The sequence below is a fragment of the Chenopodium album genome, chromosome 3 (assembly GCF_948465745.1).
Source record: "Chenopodium album chromosome 3, dcCheAlbu1.1, whole genome shotgun sequence".
In the NCBI taxonomy this organism is placed as follows: domain Eukaryota; kingdom Viridiplantae; phylum Streptophyta; class Magnoliopsida; order Caryophyllales; family Amaranthaceae; genus Chenopodium; species Chenopodium album.
This window is the reverse complement of record NC_137836.1, coordinates 6,362,425-6,378,133: the sequence shown is the minus strand read 5'-3', so window position 1 is coordinate 6,378,133 and position 15,709 is coordinate 6,362,425. Positions and strand designations below refer to the sequence as shown.

At 39.8% G+C, this 15,709-nt stretch overlaps 2 protein-coding genes across 2 annotated transcripts; both read left to right on the top strand.

The window, feature by feature from the left end:
* Nucleotides 1-4,844: 4,844 nt before the first annotated feature.
* Nucleotides 4,845-5,861, top strand: LOC145624774 (uncharacterized). The gene is made up of 3 exons (XM_081677864.1): nt 4,845-5,029; nt 5,141-5,420; nt 5,547-5,861. Exons 1-3 carry the CDS (start codon nt 4,845-4,847, stop codon nt 5,859-5,861), a joined length of 780 nt encoding a protein of 259 aa, XP_081533990.1.
* A 66-nt stretch (nt 5,862-5,927) lies between these two features.
* On the top strand, nt 5,928-6,389 carry LOC145624773 (uncharacterized). The gene has a single exon (XM_081677863.1). The coding sequence runs from the start codon at nt 5,928-5,930 to the stop codon at nt 6,387-6,389; it is 462 nt and encodes a 153-aa protein (XP_081533989.1).
* The last annotated feature ends 9,320 nt before the right edge of the window (nt 6,390-15,709 follow it).

Sequence of the window (15,709 nt, the reverse complement as noted above, 5' to 3'; positions counted from 1 at the left end):
GATCCGCATCCGATCCGAAAATTTAGGATAACCGATCCGAAAATAATTTCGGATATCGGATATCGAAATTTCGGATATCCGAATATCCGAAAAAATACGCTAACACCAGCAAACCTTAAATACTTCCCAAGGCCCAGATATCCCCCTGGCCCAGATATCCCCCTGGCCCAAATAACTAAACCAACAAAGAGCAAACCCTAACTCATTCCCTTCATTCTCACGGCCCCCCTCTTCTCCCTCCTCCCTCTCTTCTCCCTCCTCCCTCTTCTTAGATCTACATGTAACTCTCCTCTCAAGTTCTCACTTCTCAGATCCTCCTCTTTCTCCTCTCTTTTCTCCTTGTAACTCACACCCTCACTCCTCCACGGCTCCACCAGTACGTCGCGCGCGACTTCACTCACTCCTCCATCAATCGCAACTTCCATCACTCCTCCATCAATCGCAACTTCCATCACTCCTCCACAAGCGGTGACAACCTGAGTTCCATCACTCCTCCACCAGCGGCGGCGACGACAACTAGAGTTCGTTCCCTCGCTCCTCCACTAGTGGCGACAACCCGAGTTCGTTCCCTCGCTCCTCCACGGCTCCACCACCGGCGGCTTGGCCTGCTTCCCTTGTGCAGCTATTCTTTCCTCTTTTGTTATTACCATTAATTTGAATTAGTTAATCGGTTTTAGGTTTGATTTTGGAAACTAATTTCTGGGTTATATAGTTGTTATTGACTTATTGTTTTAATTTTTCTTACAAATAATGGATATAAATTAATAACTTAATAAGTTATGCTTTTTGAACTGTTAATCAAGTATTCAAGTGCTGTTCTATTTTTTCTTTGTTAAAAAATGGGAAAAAAATATCAATTTTTCCATTAAAATAAAACTTGTAATTAAAGTAGTTGGATATAGGATGTCCGATCCGAAAATTTCGGATATCCGGATTTTCAGATATCTGAAAATTTCGGATCGGATACGGATATCAGATATCTGTATTTCCGGATACGGATATCCGATCCGAAATCCACTTTCGGGTCGGATATCCAATCCGTGATCAGGCCTACATTACTGATGCCATATAATTAAATTAACTTATTGCTCAATCAAGTCAACTTAATTTACACTAATTAGGCCCCATTCTTAATGGCTGCTCTGCTCAAATCTGCTCTGCTCTATTTTTAAATAACAATTAATAATAACAATTGTATGGGGAGATATGCAAAATGGGCCGACATCTTAGAAAATGCGGATATGGGCTCAGTGTGATTATCAAATGGGCTGGTATGTTTCATAAAGCAGACATATCGGCTTGTCGGAACTCGGCACGTGGCAATATCGACTTGACACTTGGCGAGGAAAGCCCTGCATGCCATGTAGCCACCTGTCATGAGGATTATTATAAATAGTAGGTTAAGCCTCATTAATGAGGTTAGCATTTATTTCTCTCTCTCTCTCTCTCTCTTGTTTCTCTTTCTTAAACACTTTATGAATTTGTCTTCGGAGTGGTTATCCCCGGATCACCCTGGGGCTAGCTAATCTTTGCTCTTTGTGTAGGTTCTCATCTGGCCGATAGGAGCTTATTAACGGGTTGCATACTCGAGCTTTGGACTTTGGAGCCGGGTTGTCGGATCCTTGAGGAACAATTGGCGCTAGAAGGAGAGGAAGCTGCACAATTGCTTCTATCGCCTAAGAACCTCACTTCTTTAAAAAAAAAAAAGCCTGAAAATCAGAGCACGCCGAGAGCCGAAAAGGTTATTAACCAGAAGGTCATAGTGGGGGCTGGGGTGCCGAACTCAGAAATTGAGATTGAAGACGAAACCCATACTTTGGAGGATAATCAATTTCATATGTCGTTAACCCCGGAAGGTCAAGGTGGGGAGGACCTAGATCCTATGGCTGAGTTTACACCAGAGGATTTGGAAACGGCAGTAAGGGTAATGAGTGCCATGAGCAAGAAAAGGAAGGAAGTAGGAGCAACCCAAGATGGAGGAGGGGTGCCAATTATAAATCATGGCAATTAATTTAATCGAGCCGGAAGTTCACAAAGGCGTCGACATGAAAGGTCGCCGATAAGATCACAACCTATTCGCTGGGAATCAGAAGCTCAATCCTCAGGTCCTGCTATAAGTACGGGGACTCAGCAACAAGGTGCGGTGCGAACAGTAGTCCAGTTGAGGGCATCACCGTTTGCGCAGAGCATCCTATATCAGCTAATAGAGAAAATTAAAATGCCGACATGTCGATACGATGGAAGAGGGGATCCTAGTCGGTACATAACTTCCTATGAGGGACATATGATTCTGTACACCAATTTGGGTGCCGTTTGGTGTAAGGTTTTTCCAACCACTTTGACTGGGGCTGCAACAGATTGGTTTAACAACCTAGGAAATGGAACAGTAGACGGCTTTGAGAAGCTAACAGAAATGTTTGTAGGGTAGTATATCAGCAACAGCGTGTGACAGAGAATTTCAGGGGAATTGATGGCGGTGGAGCAAAGGCCGGATGAGTTTTGAGGGATTATATCAAATGGTTTAACAATGAAGCAAACACAATTCCGAGGTTGCAACAGGAGATAGTTGTAATGGCTTTGATGAATGGCTTGAATGACTTTGAATTCAAGCGCTACCTCACAAGAAAGAATTTTCCGACATTGGCAGCCGCTTTTAACAAAGCACATGATTACATCAAAAGTGAAGAATTGATGAAAACGAGTAACAAGAATGTGTCTTCCGGTAAGGGGCAGTATCAATCTAAAGGTGCAGCCTCCGAAAGTGGAAGGCCGAGAGCTCCGACCCCAGGTAGGGAAGGAAGTCGGCAAGAAATTAAGGCTGCAAGGCCACCGATGGATACAACTCGTATACACCCCTGAACCCACCGAGAGCAGCAATTTATTCGGGAAATCAAAACAGAGAAGGATGGGTGAGACCAATCCCAATGAAAGCAAGGCCGAGAGATGTCAAGAAGTACTGTATGTTTTATAGGGACGTGGGTCATTATACCTAAGAATGCATGCAATTGAAGGAAAACATAGAAGAGTTGATAAGAAAAGGGCACTTAACTCAGTATCGGTTGGGTACAGGAGGAAGTCATCCGCCGCCCCGGCAGATTGAGAGGCAGCAGTTGAAGCAAGGCCAGAGAGGCCGCAGGGTGGAATAGTTCGACAAGGAGGTAGAGGAATGCCACCGTTATCAACGGGAAGAGGGGTAGATGTGATAACGGGAAGACCGGTGCATGGAGGAACAATCAGTGGGGCTAGGAAGCACCTGTCTGAGCACCGTCATATAGTAAATTCCCTAGATGCCAATAAACGTCCTCGGTCGACTTCAATTCCTGGCGTAGTGTTTACGGAAGAGGATGCAAGGGGAATTGTTTTCCCCCATGATGATCCATTGGTTTTGATAACAAAGATCAATGGGGCTGATATCAAAAGAGTCCTGGTGGATGGGGGCAGCTCTGCAAATGTTCTGTTCATGAAAGCTTTAAATGAGATGATGATTGGAAGGAAATATCTGACTCAGGTGTCTTATCCAATTATTGGGTTTAATGGATTAACGGTGAGACCAGAAGGAAGTGTTGTTCTACCGGTAAGACTGGGTGATGGGCCGAAAGCGAGGGATGTGATGGCAGAATTCCTAGTAGTGACTGTACTGTCGGCTTATAATGCAATTATCAGTAGGCCGATAATTCATGATGTGCAGGCAGTAGTGTCAACATATCACCTGACGATAGCTTATGTGTCGAATTTGGGGGCTGTAGAAAAGGTGCACGGAGGACATGTAATGGAAAAGTCTTGTTATGTAACAGCTTTGAAAAATCCGGTTGGGAATGGACCAGTGCCAAATAATCATAAAAAGGAATTGGAGCCAACGGTATGGGATTTGGCCATGAGTAATTTTGATACGAGGCCGGAAGCAACTCCAAGGCCGTTGCCAGGTGGAGAGACAGTGCAAGTTGAGTTGCAGCCAGGTGATTCAACTCGGATAGTCAAGGTTGGGGCACATATGGATGTTGATATGAGATGCCATTTGATAAGTTTGTTGCGTGAGAACGCAGATGTTTTTGCCTTCTCGGCAAGCGAGATGCCAGGGATACACCCTGAGGTGATGGAACATAAATTGAATGTAAACAGAGGGTTCAGGCCGATAAGGCAGAAAAAGCATAATTTCTCGACTGAAAAGATATAGGCCATACAAGCTGAGGTTAATAAACTCCTAGCAGCAGGGTTTATTGAACCATGCACATATCCGGAATGGTTGGCGAATGTTGTAATGGTGAGAAAGCCGACAGGAAAATGGCGAATGTTTGTAGACTTCACTGATTTGAACAAAGCTTGTCCCAAGGATTGTTATCCATTGCCCCCAATAGATAGATTGGTGGACTCCACTTCCGGCCACGCAATGCTAGATTTTTTAGATGCATTCTCGGGGTATCACCAAGTCAGTCTTCATAAGCCCGATAGGGCAAAAACGACCTTTATAACAGACACTGGAGTGTATTGTTATAAGGCAATGTCGTTTAGGTTGAAAAATGCCGGGGCGACTTACCAGAAGTTGGTTGACAAGATTTTTGAAAAGCAAAAGGGACGAAATGTGGAGGTGTATGTAGATGATACGATTGTTAAGAGTAGAGAAAAGGAGGATCACATAGCAGATTTAAGATAAACGTTTGAGACATTGCGGAAGTATCAAATGAAGTTGAATCCAGAAAAGTGTGTGTTTGGGGTTCGATCAGGGAAGTTTCTGGGTTTCATGGTTAGTGAACGGGGAATAGATGCAATTCCTTACAAAGTGAATGCCGGTACTTGAGATGAAGCAGCCGAAAACTATTTGAGATATACAAAGGTTGACTGGCAGAATGGCAGGGTTAACGCGATTCATCACCAAGTCAGCTGATAAGGCACTCCCATTTTTTGTGATCTTACGGCAGAACAAAGAATTTGAATGGGGGAAAGAGCAAAGCAATGCACTAGAAGTGGTGAGGAACCATTTGAGATCTCTTCCGACGGTGGCAAGGCCGGAAAGGGGAGAGTTGTTGCAATTGTATATATCGGCTTCTCCGAAGACGATAGTTGTAGTGATGTTGGTAGAAAGGAAGAAACAGTAGATGCCGATATATTTTGTTAGCCACGTTCTGAATGCAGCTGAACGCAGATATCCTGTGATTGAAAAAATGGCGTCGGAAGTAGTGATAGCGGCCAGAAAATTGAGACCGTATTTTGATGCTCATCCTATAGATGTTATGACAAATCATCCATTGGAAAAATCGCTGCACAAGATGGATACATCAAGTCGGTTGTTAAAGTGGGCAGTAGAATTGTCGGAGTATGAGATACACTATAAGCCCATGGTATCAATAAAGGCACAAGCCCTATCTGATTTCATTGTAGAAACCTCGTATAGTGACGAAGAAGAAGCATTGGGCACTTGGCAGGTTTTCAATGGTTTATAATTTAAAATCCGTTATTTCAAAACAATTTAAAATTTATTTAATATTTAAAGCATTTTGTAATAAATATTTAAGTTATGAAATATTTATTATCAACTTATAACTTGGCAGGTTTCGGTGGATGGTTCAGCAACATCAACAGGGTCAGGGGCAGGAATAGTTATAATGGCCCCATATGGGAAGATTTTTGAATATGCAATTAAGTTTAAATTCAAGGCCACCAACAATGAGGCTACATATGAAGCAACTATAGCTGGAATTCAACTGTCGGTAGCGACAGAGACAAAACGGCTAGTTCTGACAACTGATTCTCACCTAGTTCTGACAACTGATTCTCAGCTAGTGTCCAGTCTGTATACTGGAGAATATGAAACAAGAGAGCCGACAATGATAAAGTATCTTAAGATGAACGAATTAGCAGCGTAGCTGCAATAATTTGAGATCAGGCTGGTACCGAGGGTACAGAATGCGCAGGCCGACGCACTGGCCAGAATGGCCAGCTCAAATTTTAATGACTTGGAAAGAACAGTCATGGTAGAAGTCTTGAAGCAGAAGAGTATAGATGAAGAATCAGAACAAGTGCTCTGTGTCAATTTCGGCACCCAGTGGTTCGATAAGATATTGGCATTTCTCTTATATGGGGCATTGCCACTTGATAAGGGAGAATCGAGGAAGCTGCGAAAAGATAGTGTGTGGTTCATTATGCATCAGGGGCAGTTGTATAAAAGAAGCTTTTCATTGCCGTTACGGAGATGCATAACGGATTTTGAATCTGCCAGGTTAATTGAAGAAATACATGAGGGTACTTGCGATAACCATCTCGGAGCAAGGGCTCTGTCACGAGAGGCAATGAGCAGGGGGTACTATTGGCCAACTATGAATGAAGATGCCATCCGGTATGTGAAAAATGTCAGAAGTTCGCATCTGCTATCAACTTACCGCCAAATGATTTGATGTCGATACTTAATCCAGTCCCATTTGCCTAATGGGGAATGGATATGGTAAGGCCATTTCCATCTGCAACAGGTGGAAGAAAATTTCTTCTAGTGGCCATAGATTATTTCACAAAGTGGATAGAGGCTGAACCAGTAACAAAGATATCAGCATCAGAGGTGAGAAAGTTCATTTGTAAAAACATCTTCACAAGGTTCGGGCTGCCGATGGCAATGGTTTTTGATCATGGATCTCAGTTTGACTGTAAGCCGATAAAGGAACTCTTGTCGATGTACAAGGTCAAGTTTTCATATGCGGCAGTCTATCATCCGCAATCAAACGGTCTGGCAGAAGCGGCGAATAAGCAAATCATAACGGCAATAAAAAAGAAAATTGAAGATGCAAAAGGGTTGTGGGCTGACTTGATACTTGAGATATTGTGGGCAAATAGGACAACAGCCAAAGAAGCAATAGGTGAATCACCCTTCACATTGGTCTTTGGAACAGAGGCGGTAGTGCCGGCAGAAGTGGGGTTGCCGACATTTAGAATTCAGCACTACTGCGAAGAGCAAAATGATTTGTTATTACGACAACAACTGAATTTCCTACCGTAAGTGCGGGAGAAAGCAGCAGTTAAATCAGCTGCTTACAAAGATAGAATGTCAAGGGCGTATAACAGACGGGTCAGTTATCGGCCATTGACTAAGGGAGATCTAGTGCTGCGAAAAGCAATTGCAACAGGAAGGGGTAATGAAGATGGGAAGTTAACGAAAAACTGGGAAGGACCATATCGCGTTAGAGATATGGTAACGCAAGGTTCATTTTACCTGGAGACAATGGATGGAAAGCCATTGAAGAACGTCTAGAACACGACAGTACTAAAGAAATATTTTGTGTGAGCAAGGTGATGTAAAAACCTTTTATAAGCAATGAAGCTGGTATTAGTATGTAATCTGAAAAATATCAGTAATGAATACAAGAAAGTTATCAAAAATTGTGTTAGAAATAGGCATCCTCCTTTTAATAGACCACCGTTAAGTGGGACGGACAGCTCAAAACCGCTTCCGTGAAGTTAATGCACTTACAACCTGATCAGTTGTAATCATTAAATCACGAGGTTGCTGGTTCACAGTATAATTCCGGCAAAATCGACTCGGGTATATGCCGAAAAGAGGCCTAGCTTTGAGTACGATCGCCGAGAGGGTACTTAACTGGCTATAAAAATAGTGCAGTGAGTGATCGATATTGTACACTGAACCAACAACAAGTGCATATAATTGTATAACAAGCATATGCACTACGGGGGCAAGAGATAAGATAATATGGATAAGATGAAAAATGGGAAAGCAAACAACTAATAGGATCGCTAGAAGTGTGAGGCCGATAATGCTATAAGCTTGTGTATTTAATTAAATTACTGAAAATTGAAATTTTTTACAAAAATTTTAATAAGTATAAAATTTGTGATGGTAGACGAGAGTTGCTGATAGCTAAGAAAAACGTAATTGATAGTTATGAAGTTGATGCAACATAAAGTGCTGATATTTAAGAACAATACAAAGTGTTCACATTAATAAAAGATGACAATCGACAGGCATCACCACAAAAAGGGTATATGCCGATAAAACAGCATTGTAAAAAAAAGTTAAACAAAAGCAAATGATAATAAATTTCAAATTAAAGCTGATAAGGCCCAATTATGCAAGACCCACAAGAAGATGTCGGTGATGACTGCCCGCCCCTTCAAGCTTGTGTATTTTCAAGAAATGGAGAGTTTAAGATACTGGGGTCTTTGGGGCCGTCATCAGCACTCGGCTCATAATTAAAGAGGTCTGCTTCAACTAATTGTTGTTGCTCAAAGCCGGAAGGTATCTTGTAAGCTTCATCGTTAAAGGCTTTTTCGACTTTAGCCCAGTCCTCCTTCTTCCAGCCAACAGCGTGGGCGATACATCTCTGAGCAGCTGTCCACCCCCCGTCAAAACGGTCTTGGAGTCGTGTACAGAATTCCTGGGAGGCCAAGTAACGGTTGACTGCTCTTTGCCGAATGTCAGGCTTGTCAGCTTCCATCTTCTGGACTTTTTCTTTAAGGTTTTGGATGGTAACCTTGGCATCATTGAGATTTTTCTCAAGGGAAGGAAGGTGCTCAAGGGCTTGGTTCTTCTCAGCAATCTGATCCTTTAACTGTTGAACTTCCCTTTCAAGTCCCTCAAGTTTGACGGCTTTAGCCTTGAGAGCCGCCATCTCAAGATCATCTCTTTATTTAGCCTCTTTCAACAAATTTAGAGCCCTATTGGCATTATCTAAGGCCGTTTGCAGTGCATTCTGGTTGGCAGAAGCTTGATGATGTTGCTCTTGATAATAACGGTACATCTCAACAAGCTCAGTACCAGACATAACAGCCTACGTATTTTAATTTTTTTTTAATTAATAGAATATAAATAATAACATAAATGTAGCATAACGTTCCTGTAAGAGGCGTATAGTAAATAATTTATAAAACGAAGAAAAGTGATGATAATGATGAAAATAGTGAGAAATGTGCAAATCGGGTACCTTCATCATATTATGCATATGAACGGCAGCAAGAGGGCCAATTTCACCTACTGGCCTATCCATGGGGGGGAGTCAGGTTGCACAGAAGACGGTAACCAAGATCCCTCCTTGCATGGGGTCGTCGGTGAAGAGTGATTCATTTCGGTACACGTCGAGATCAAGTTGCCACCGATCTCCAGAATGGCCAGCAGGGATTGAGAACCCTATAAGAACTAATTCAAGAAACCTTCCATTAGGGCGCTCAATCCATTGATTAGACCGGTATATGAGCCCAGGAACACTGGTGTCAGAACCGCTGGCAGTACTGGGAGCGCTTTAACCTACCGGTTGGCCGACTACGTTGGGTTGGGTTGGAGGAGATTCAGGAATATTGGTGAGATCTTCAATCTCCACCCATCTCGTCATCTTCTTAATGATTGACTCAGAGCTCTGAACAACCGTTTTGTCTTCAACTCCAGTTAGCTTTGGAGAAGGAGGTTTTCTTGGTTGTCGGCCTGATTTCTCTTTGAGACACGCCCTTTAGTTTGTCTTGGGCTGTTAACTCTGACGCCACCACCTCGCCGATTCCCTAGAGATGTCAACTTTCTCTTCTTGGCGTTATTGTCAGCCATTCTTTCAGCTTTTCTCTTACCATTGATAGAAGGAGAGCGGCTACAATAGGTGACAAGGGTATCGTACAGAGGCTTTGTAGCTTTGGGACAACGCCTGATAACCTTCTTTCCGTCGAGTGAGAGCCCAAGCTGTTTGTTGTCCAACTTATCAACACCTAAAATGTGTGTATAACCAAAATTAAAATTTCATTGATAATAAAAGGATGAATAAAAGTATAAAATAGTGCAAGGGCATAAAGTTAATTAAAATGAATGAGTTTAAACCATAACGGTCAATCCAACAAAGACCAACATGAGATAAAGGAGCGTTGCCGAGAATGTATCCTGCATTCGGCACCCACACCTTAGGGGTAATACGGATCCTACCATCACCATTATCAGATTCCAGAATGTCAAAATGGTTGACGGCTCTACGCTCATGTTTGCCGAGATCTCTCTCGGGAATAGATTCAAACCTGGGATGAGGTTTAAAAAATGTTCTCCTGAGTGGAAAATCCTCAGGAACCGATATGAAGAAAATTTGTCTTGCCAGCTTTTGCAGCTTGACAACTAAGGATGCACAGTATATTTACGGGGTTGGGTATATAAAGACCACCACCCTTTCGATTGACCATCTCTCTTTAAAGTTAGCAGTCGTCTAAACGCGTTGAGGGCTAACGGGTAATTCCTATACAACATAACCCATACAAGAGCAATAACGGCGCGGATAGTGGGAGGAGTTAGCTGCACTAGGCATACATTCCAAGCCTTTAAAATTTTGGTCACAAAAGGATGAAGAGGGAGTCAAAGACCGGAATCAAAATGATTCGCGTAAATGGCAACATGGCCAATAGGGCAGTCCAACACCGAAGATCCAGAAGGTGGAAGGGTAAGCTCATACCCGTCAGGGAGCTTATAAAACTGTTTGGCGCGTTGGCAGTAATCTTATTCCAATGTCGTTAGCCTAAACTTGTCGCTTATTTTGGCTTTTGCGACCTTGCCCTTAGCGGCCAAAACAAGGGGTTGTCGGAATTCAGCACTATATGTCTCAGAATTGTACCCCTCATCTAAAATCTCTTCCTGAATGACCTCCGCTGTCAAATCGATAACATCACTCTACTATCAGTATTAACACTACCTTCTTGAGTCTCATCATCGCCAAGAATAGAGTTGACAACAGATTGATGAACAGGAGAAGGTTGGTTTTCTTGGGGATTTGGAGGGACTTCCATATCGTCAGATTCAGAAGAACTCACAACTTGAGCTTGCCCAACTTTCTTGCTCGACTCAGCCTCTTCGGAGGCATCACAGGCGGCAACCTCAGGTTGGTAACTGGTGCGCTTTACTCTCGGCATGGTGTTTATACCTATATCACCCACGTTTGAACCGTATTGATCAAATTGGGTATTAACAAAACTCCTCAAATGATAATGGACGCTGACAGGTTCGACCTCAAGGATTTCAGCGTCTTCCGAAATGCTAGGGTTAGTAGGACGGACTGCCTTTTCGCAATCGGCTAATAGTTTGTGACGGTAAAAAGCTTTCTTTTGTTCTTCTGTAGATAACGACTGAAATGGATTGTCAATATTGTTAGAAAGGGAGGAAGTAGTTCCTCCTGTTCGGCCGAGATCTTTTCCTAAATATTGTCTAATAAGGCGGCGCCTAGCAGTGATAAGGGTAGGTTGTTCTTCCTCAGTACTACTACCGGACATCTAATTTTCTGACCTAGAAACTTAAAAATAAAGAGAAAGCGACATATAAAACATGCAAATTTAAAAATCAAGGTTTTGTAAATACCTTAAACTATTCGCCAACAACGCAGAGCTTCTAAAAATTGATTACGCTGAGAAAACAAACATAAAAAGACCGGCAATCGCTCCCAGTTATTTATTCAAGTAGACCTTGTCTGCTTACGGCACACAAGGTCACTTGGGGGGGGGTACGAAGTTTTTTCGCTCCCAGTTATTTATTCAAGTAGACCTTGTCTGCTTACGGCACACAAGGTCACTTAGGGGGGAAAACGGAGTTTTTTCGCTCCTAGTTGTTTATTCAAGTAGACCTTGTCTGCTTACGGCACACAAGGTCACTTGGGGGGGAAAACGGAGTTTTTTCGCACCCAGTTCTTTAATTAAGTAGACCTTGTCTGCTTACGGCACACAAGGTCACTTGTGGGGGAAACGGAGTTTTTTCGCTCCCAGTTATTTATTAAAGTAGACCTTGTCTGCTTACAGCACACAAGGTCACTTGGGGGGAAAACGGAGTTTTTTCGCTCCAAGTTCTTGTCGCTTGATTATTTTGGAACCATAAATACAACGACTATGATATATGGACCAAGAAATTACAATCATATCTTACTTTCCAAATTCCAAGAAGTCATCCTAAATATTGCATTACATAAGCATAGAGAAGCGCTCGATACCGTGCAAGAAACAAAATACAGGTGCCCCAGCAGTACTCTAAAGTGAGAACATTGATTTGCAATCTAACGTCCTCACTTGGGGGGTAGTTGTATGGGGAGATATGCAAAATGGGCCGACATCTTAGAAAATGCGGATATGGGCTCAGTATGATTATCAAATGGGCTGGTATGTTTCATAAAGAAGACATATCGGCTTGTCGGAACTCGGCACGTGGCAACAACGTCTTGACACTTGTCGAGGAAAGCCCTGCATGCCATGTAGCCACCTGTCATGAGGATTATTATAAATAGTAGGTTAAGCCTCATTAATGAGGTTAGCATTTATTACTCTCTCTCTCTCTCTCTCTATCTCTCTCTCTCTCTCGTTTCTCTTTCTTAAACACTTTCTGACTTTGTCATCGGAGTGGTTATCCCCGGATTACCCCGGGGCTAGCTTATATCTTCTCTTTGTATAGGTTCTCGTCTGGCTGATAGGAGCTTAACTTATTGCATACTCGAGCTTTGGACTTTGGAGCCGGGTTGCCGGATCCTTGCAGGAACAACAATAATAATAACTAATATTGTATTGTTGATGATAATTATTAATATTAAAAATAATTTTAATAATTATTAATATTAAAAATAATTATAATAATTATTAATATTAAAAATAATTTTAATAATTATTAATAATAATTAATATTTATTAATCATAATAATAATATTTATGTTATAAAATAAGAAGAAATATGAGAGATGGAGAGAGAATTAATCTGTATGTTTTTATTCCATATGATAAGGTATATATATACATACAATATAATTAGGGTTTGGTTGGATAAGAATATAAACCCTAGATCTAGATTGTTCTACAAGGGAGGATAATGGATATCCACAAATATTTCATAACACTCCCCCTTGGATGTCCATTATCGAAGACTGTGCCTCATTAAAACCTTATTAGGAAAAACCCTGTAGGATAAAAACCTAATGAAGGAAAAAGAGTACAACATTCTTCGTAATACGCTCGAAATGATGCCTCATTAAAAACGTTACTAGGAAAATTCACTATGGGACAAAAACCATGGTTAAGGGAAAAAGAGTGCAGCGCGTAATTTCTCCTCCTGATGAATACATAACTTGAGGTCTTCTAATGTAATGAATCTAATATAGTTGGGAGTCTTCTCACATGACGCAGAATAGTATCATTCCTTAATTTTCGATCCTCCCAAATATTCAAATCTTTACGCGATCAAGTGAGTCTTCATATCACGAAACCTATAACAATAATACATGGGTTTGTCCACATTTCATTTGAAATCTCTGTTTAAAGTTGCCTTAACCATTATACTTATGCCTTCTTCTAGAGGCCGTGAATAATAGAAATTGATGATCATTATTATTTTTATTAAACATTCCTTAATAATAATATGGCAACGCATGATATTATTAATGTTGATTTTTTAATCATTTATGAATAATAATATAACACATGTAACTATATACATTAATCATGGTTCTTCTGGACTGTGATAAAACAATCTCACGCATAAGTATCTTGTTGATTCTTTAGAATATTTATAATTGACACGATAGTTCTCTTTCATATACAAACAGTAATTCTCATTATTAACACTTATATGCTCAAACTTTAGGTTGAGATGTCAACGATTTAGTCACATAGACTAAAATTAAAGTTTAATAATAGTTATAATATTCAAAATATAAATTTGTAGGGATAGATAAATAAATGCATCGTACATAAGTTCTTCATGAACTCTTCTTCTTAGATGATTCATAACATGCAACTAAATCGGCGTCATTAATAATTTCATCACAATTATTATAAGCCTATTGGAATATAAATATCTCTTTCTCATTTTCCATCAATGTTGTAAATATGTCTTACTATACTTTGAATGAACATTAACATACACCACAATTATTGTATAGAAAGTAATGCATGCAATATGAGTTATAGAAAATATGATAACATATTAAACAAATTATACAATAAGTAATGCATGTAACAACTTCGAACATATGCAATGAATAATCCAGGAACCTATGACTCACACATACATATGAACATACATAGGACTCGAAATAATGCAAGACGCTGTATAGTGGGGATTTTAAAATTTTATATTTCATTGGACTTCTGGTCCATGATAAACTTTAATTATTATCATTATGTCGACATTAAAATGAACATATATTCCAGATCCCTCATTCACTAGTCCATTATATCATGCATATGCATTACTTATTGGTTCCATCATATACCGATAAATCATCATATAATTCCTCAAGGTACAATTTTAATTTGCATGCTATTTTGACAATGATATTTGAATACATATTTCATTGGTACCATCATAATTTTTCTTATATCATAGGCTATCTATTGTAATAATTCAGATATCTACACAACTTCAAGGGTATTTCATACACTTGGTATTAATATACTATTACACTATTAAAAGTGTCGACTGCACTATTTTACCATATATCACATCTTTAATATGGAACCGATTATACAATCTACACTTCAGGTTTAGTGATTCAAGTGTATACAATTGGCAAGATTTATCTCAATGTGCAACATATCTTGATAACATATGAACGAAAGTTGGCTAGAAAACATTTTAAATTACCATTATATATAGGGATCATCAGTTTAATTAATTTTTGCCAACTTACTCCAATTCTCCCCCTAAGTTGGTAAAATATCTCATATATAGGGGCATCACAATTCTTCACCAACTAGTATACAAATTTGCAACAAAATTCATTTCATGGGAGGATCATGATCAACAAAATTTATCTCTCAGAAGAGTTATATTAAACAAGTTTGTATCTCTTCTAGAGAGAAATTTTAAATCATTTCTTCATTAACTATACATTGCATAACGCATATGTATTAATTATTAAATCTTTCATAATTTATTCTCTTCAGGAGATCAATAATTCAACATCAATGGGGAGAAATATGTTGTGCAGTTGAATTTCCTTCTTTTCCTATTTCTTATGTGCTGACATACAATATCCCCAATCAATAGAATTGTTATACAAATATAAACTTGCTTGTAATTGTACTAGGTAATTATCTTCAGGATCACTTGAAACCTTGATACTATGATACTAATTAAATATTCAAAATTTCTACTTACAGCTTGTATTTGGTGAACTTCTAGTCACCTATTACTATTTTGTATGAAAATTTATTTAAAACGAATATATTATCTCTTGAAATTTTCTTCAACACAAATTATTAAAAATCACAATCCAAATGTAGCTCAATCTCAATGTTATGTCTTGTCATTCAATTCATTTCATATATCTGACATTAAGAGAGTGTCAACACATTATTAAATAAAACTTCTGGTTTCCATAACGGGGATTTATTAAACCTGGATGGCCTAATTTAATTATTACATCCAATCACATCTCTGAAATTAAACTTTAGTCAGTTTTCCAACACTAATGATCACTTTATTAAACTTACTTTATGCATGACCATGAATATGATGTGATATTAGAACACCAACATGTGATCATACACTAAAGTACGGTGGCGTCCAAAGAGAAAGAAGATAGAGCAAAAGAGTCGCCAACAAGTTTTAGGAACTTGTAAACCGTTCATAGGGTGAAGGTTACACCCCTTAACGATCCAAGAGATCGTCAAATCCAATAGGTCTTGAACCATTACTGGTAGTTCGGGGATGAAGGTACAAATCCAACCTAAAAGAGATTGAACCTGCCCTAATAATAGGCCTCTACTTTATTCTGATCGTATT

Bases quoted from the DNA above. Each gene is read 5' to 3' on its own strand.
- LOC145624774 (XM_081677864.1), top strand. From the start codon at position 4,845: ATGGCAGGGTTAACGCGATTCATCACCAAGTCAGCTGATAAGGCACTC. The intron at 5,030-5,140 runs GTATATATCGGC...AGCTGAACGCAG, and splicing joins AGGGGAGAGTTGTTGCAATT to ATATCCTGTGATTGAAAAAA. The intron at 5,421-5,546 runs GTTTTCAATGGT...ATAACTTGGCAG, and splicing joins AAGCATTGGGCACTTGGCAG to GTTTCGGTGGATGGTTCAGC.
- LOC145624773 (XM_081677863.1), top strand. From the start codon at position 5,928: ATGGCCAGCTCAAATTTTAATGACTTGGAAAGAACAGTCATGGTAGAA.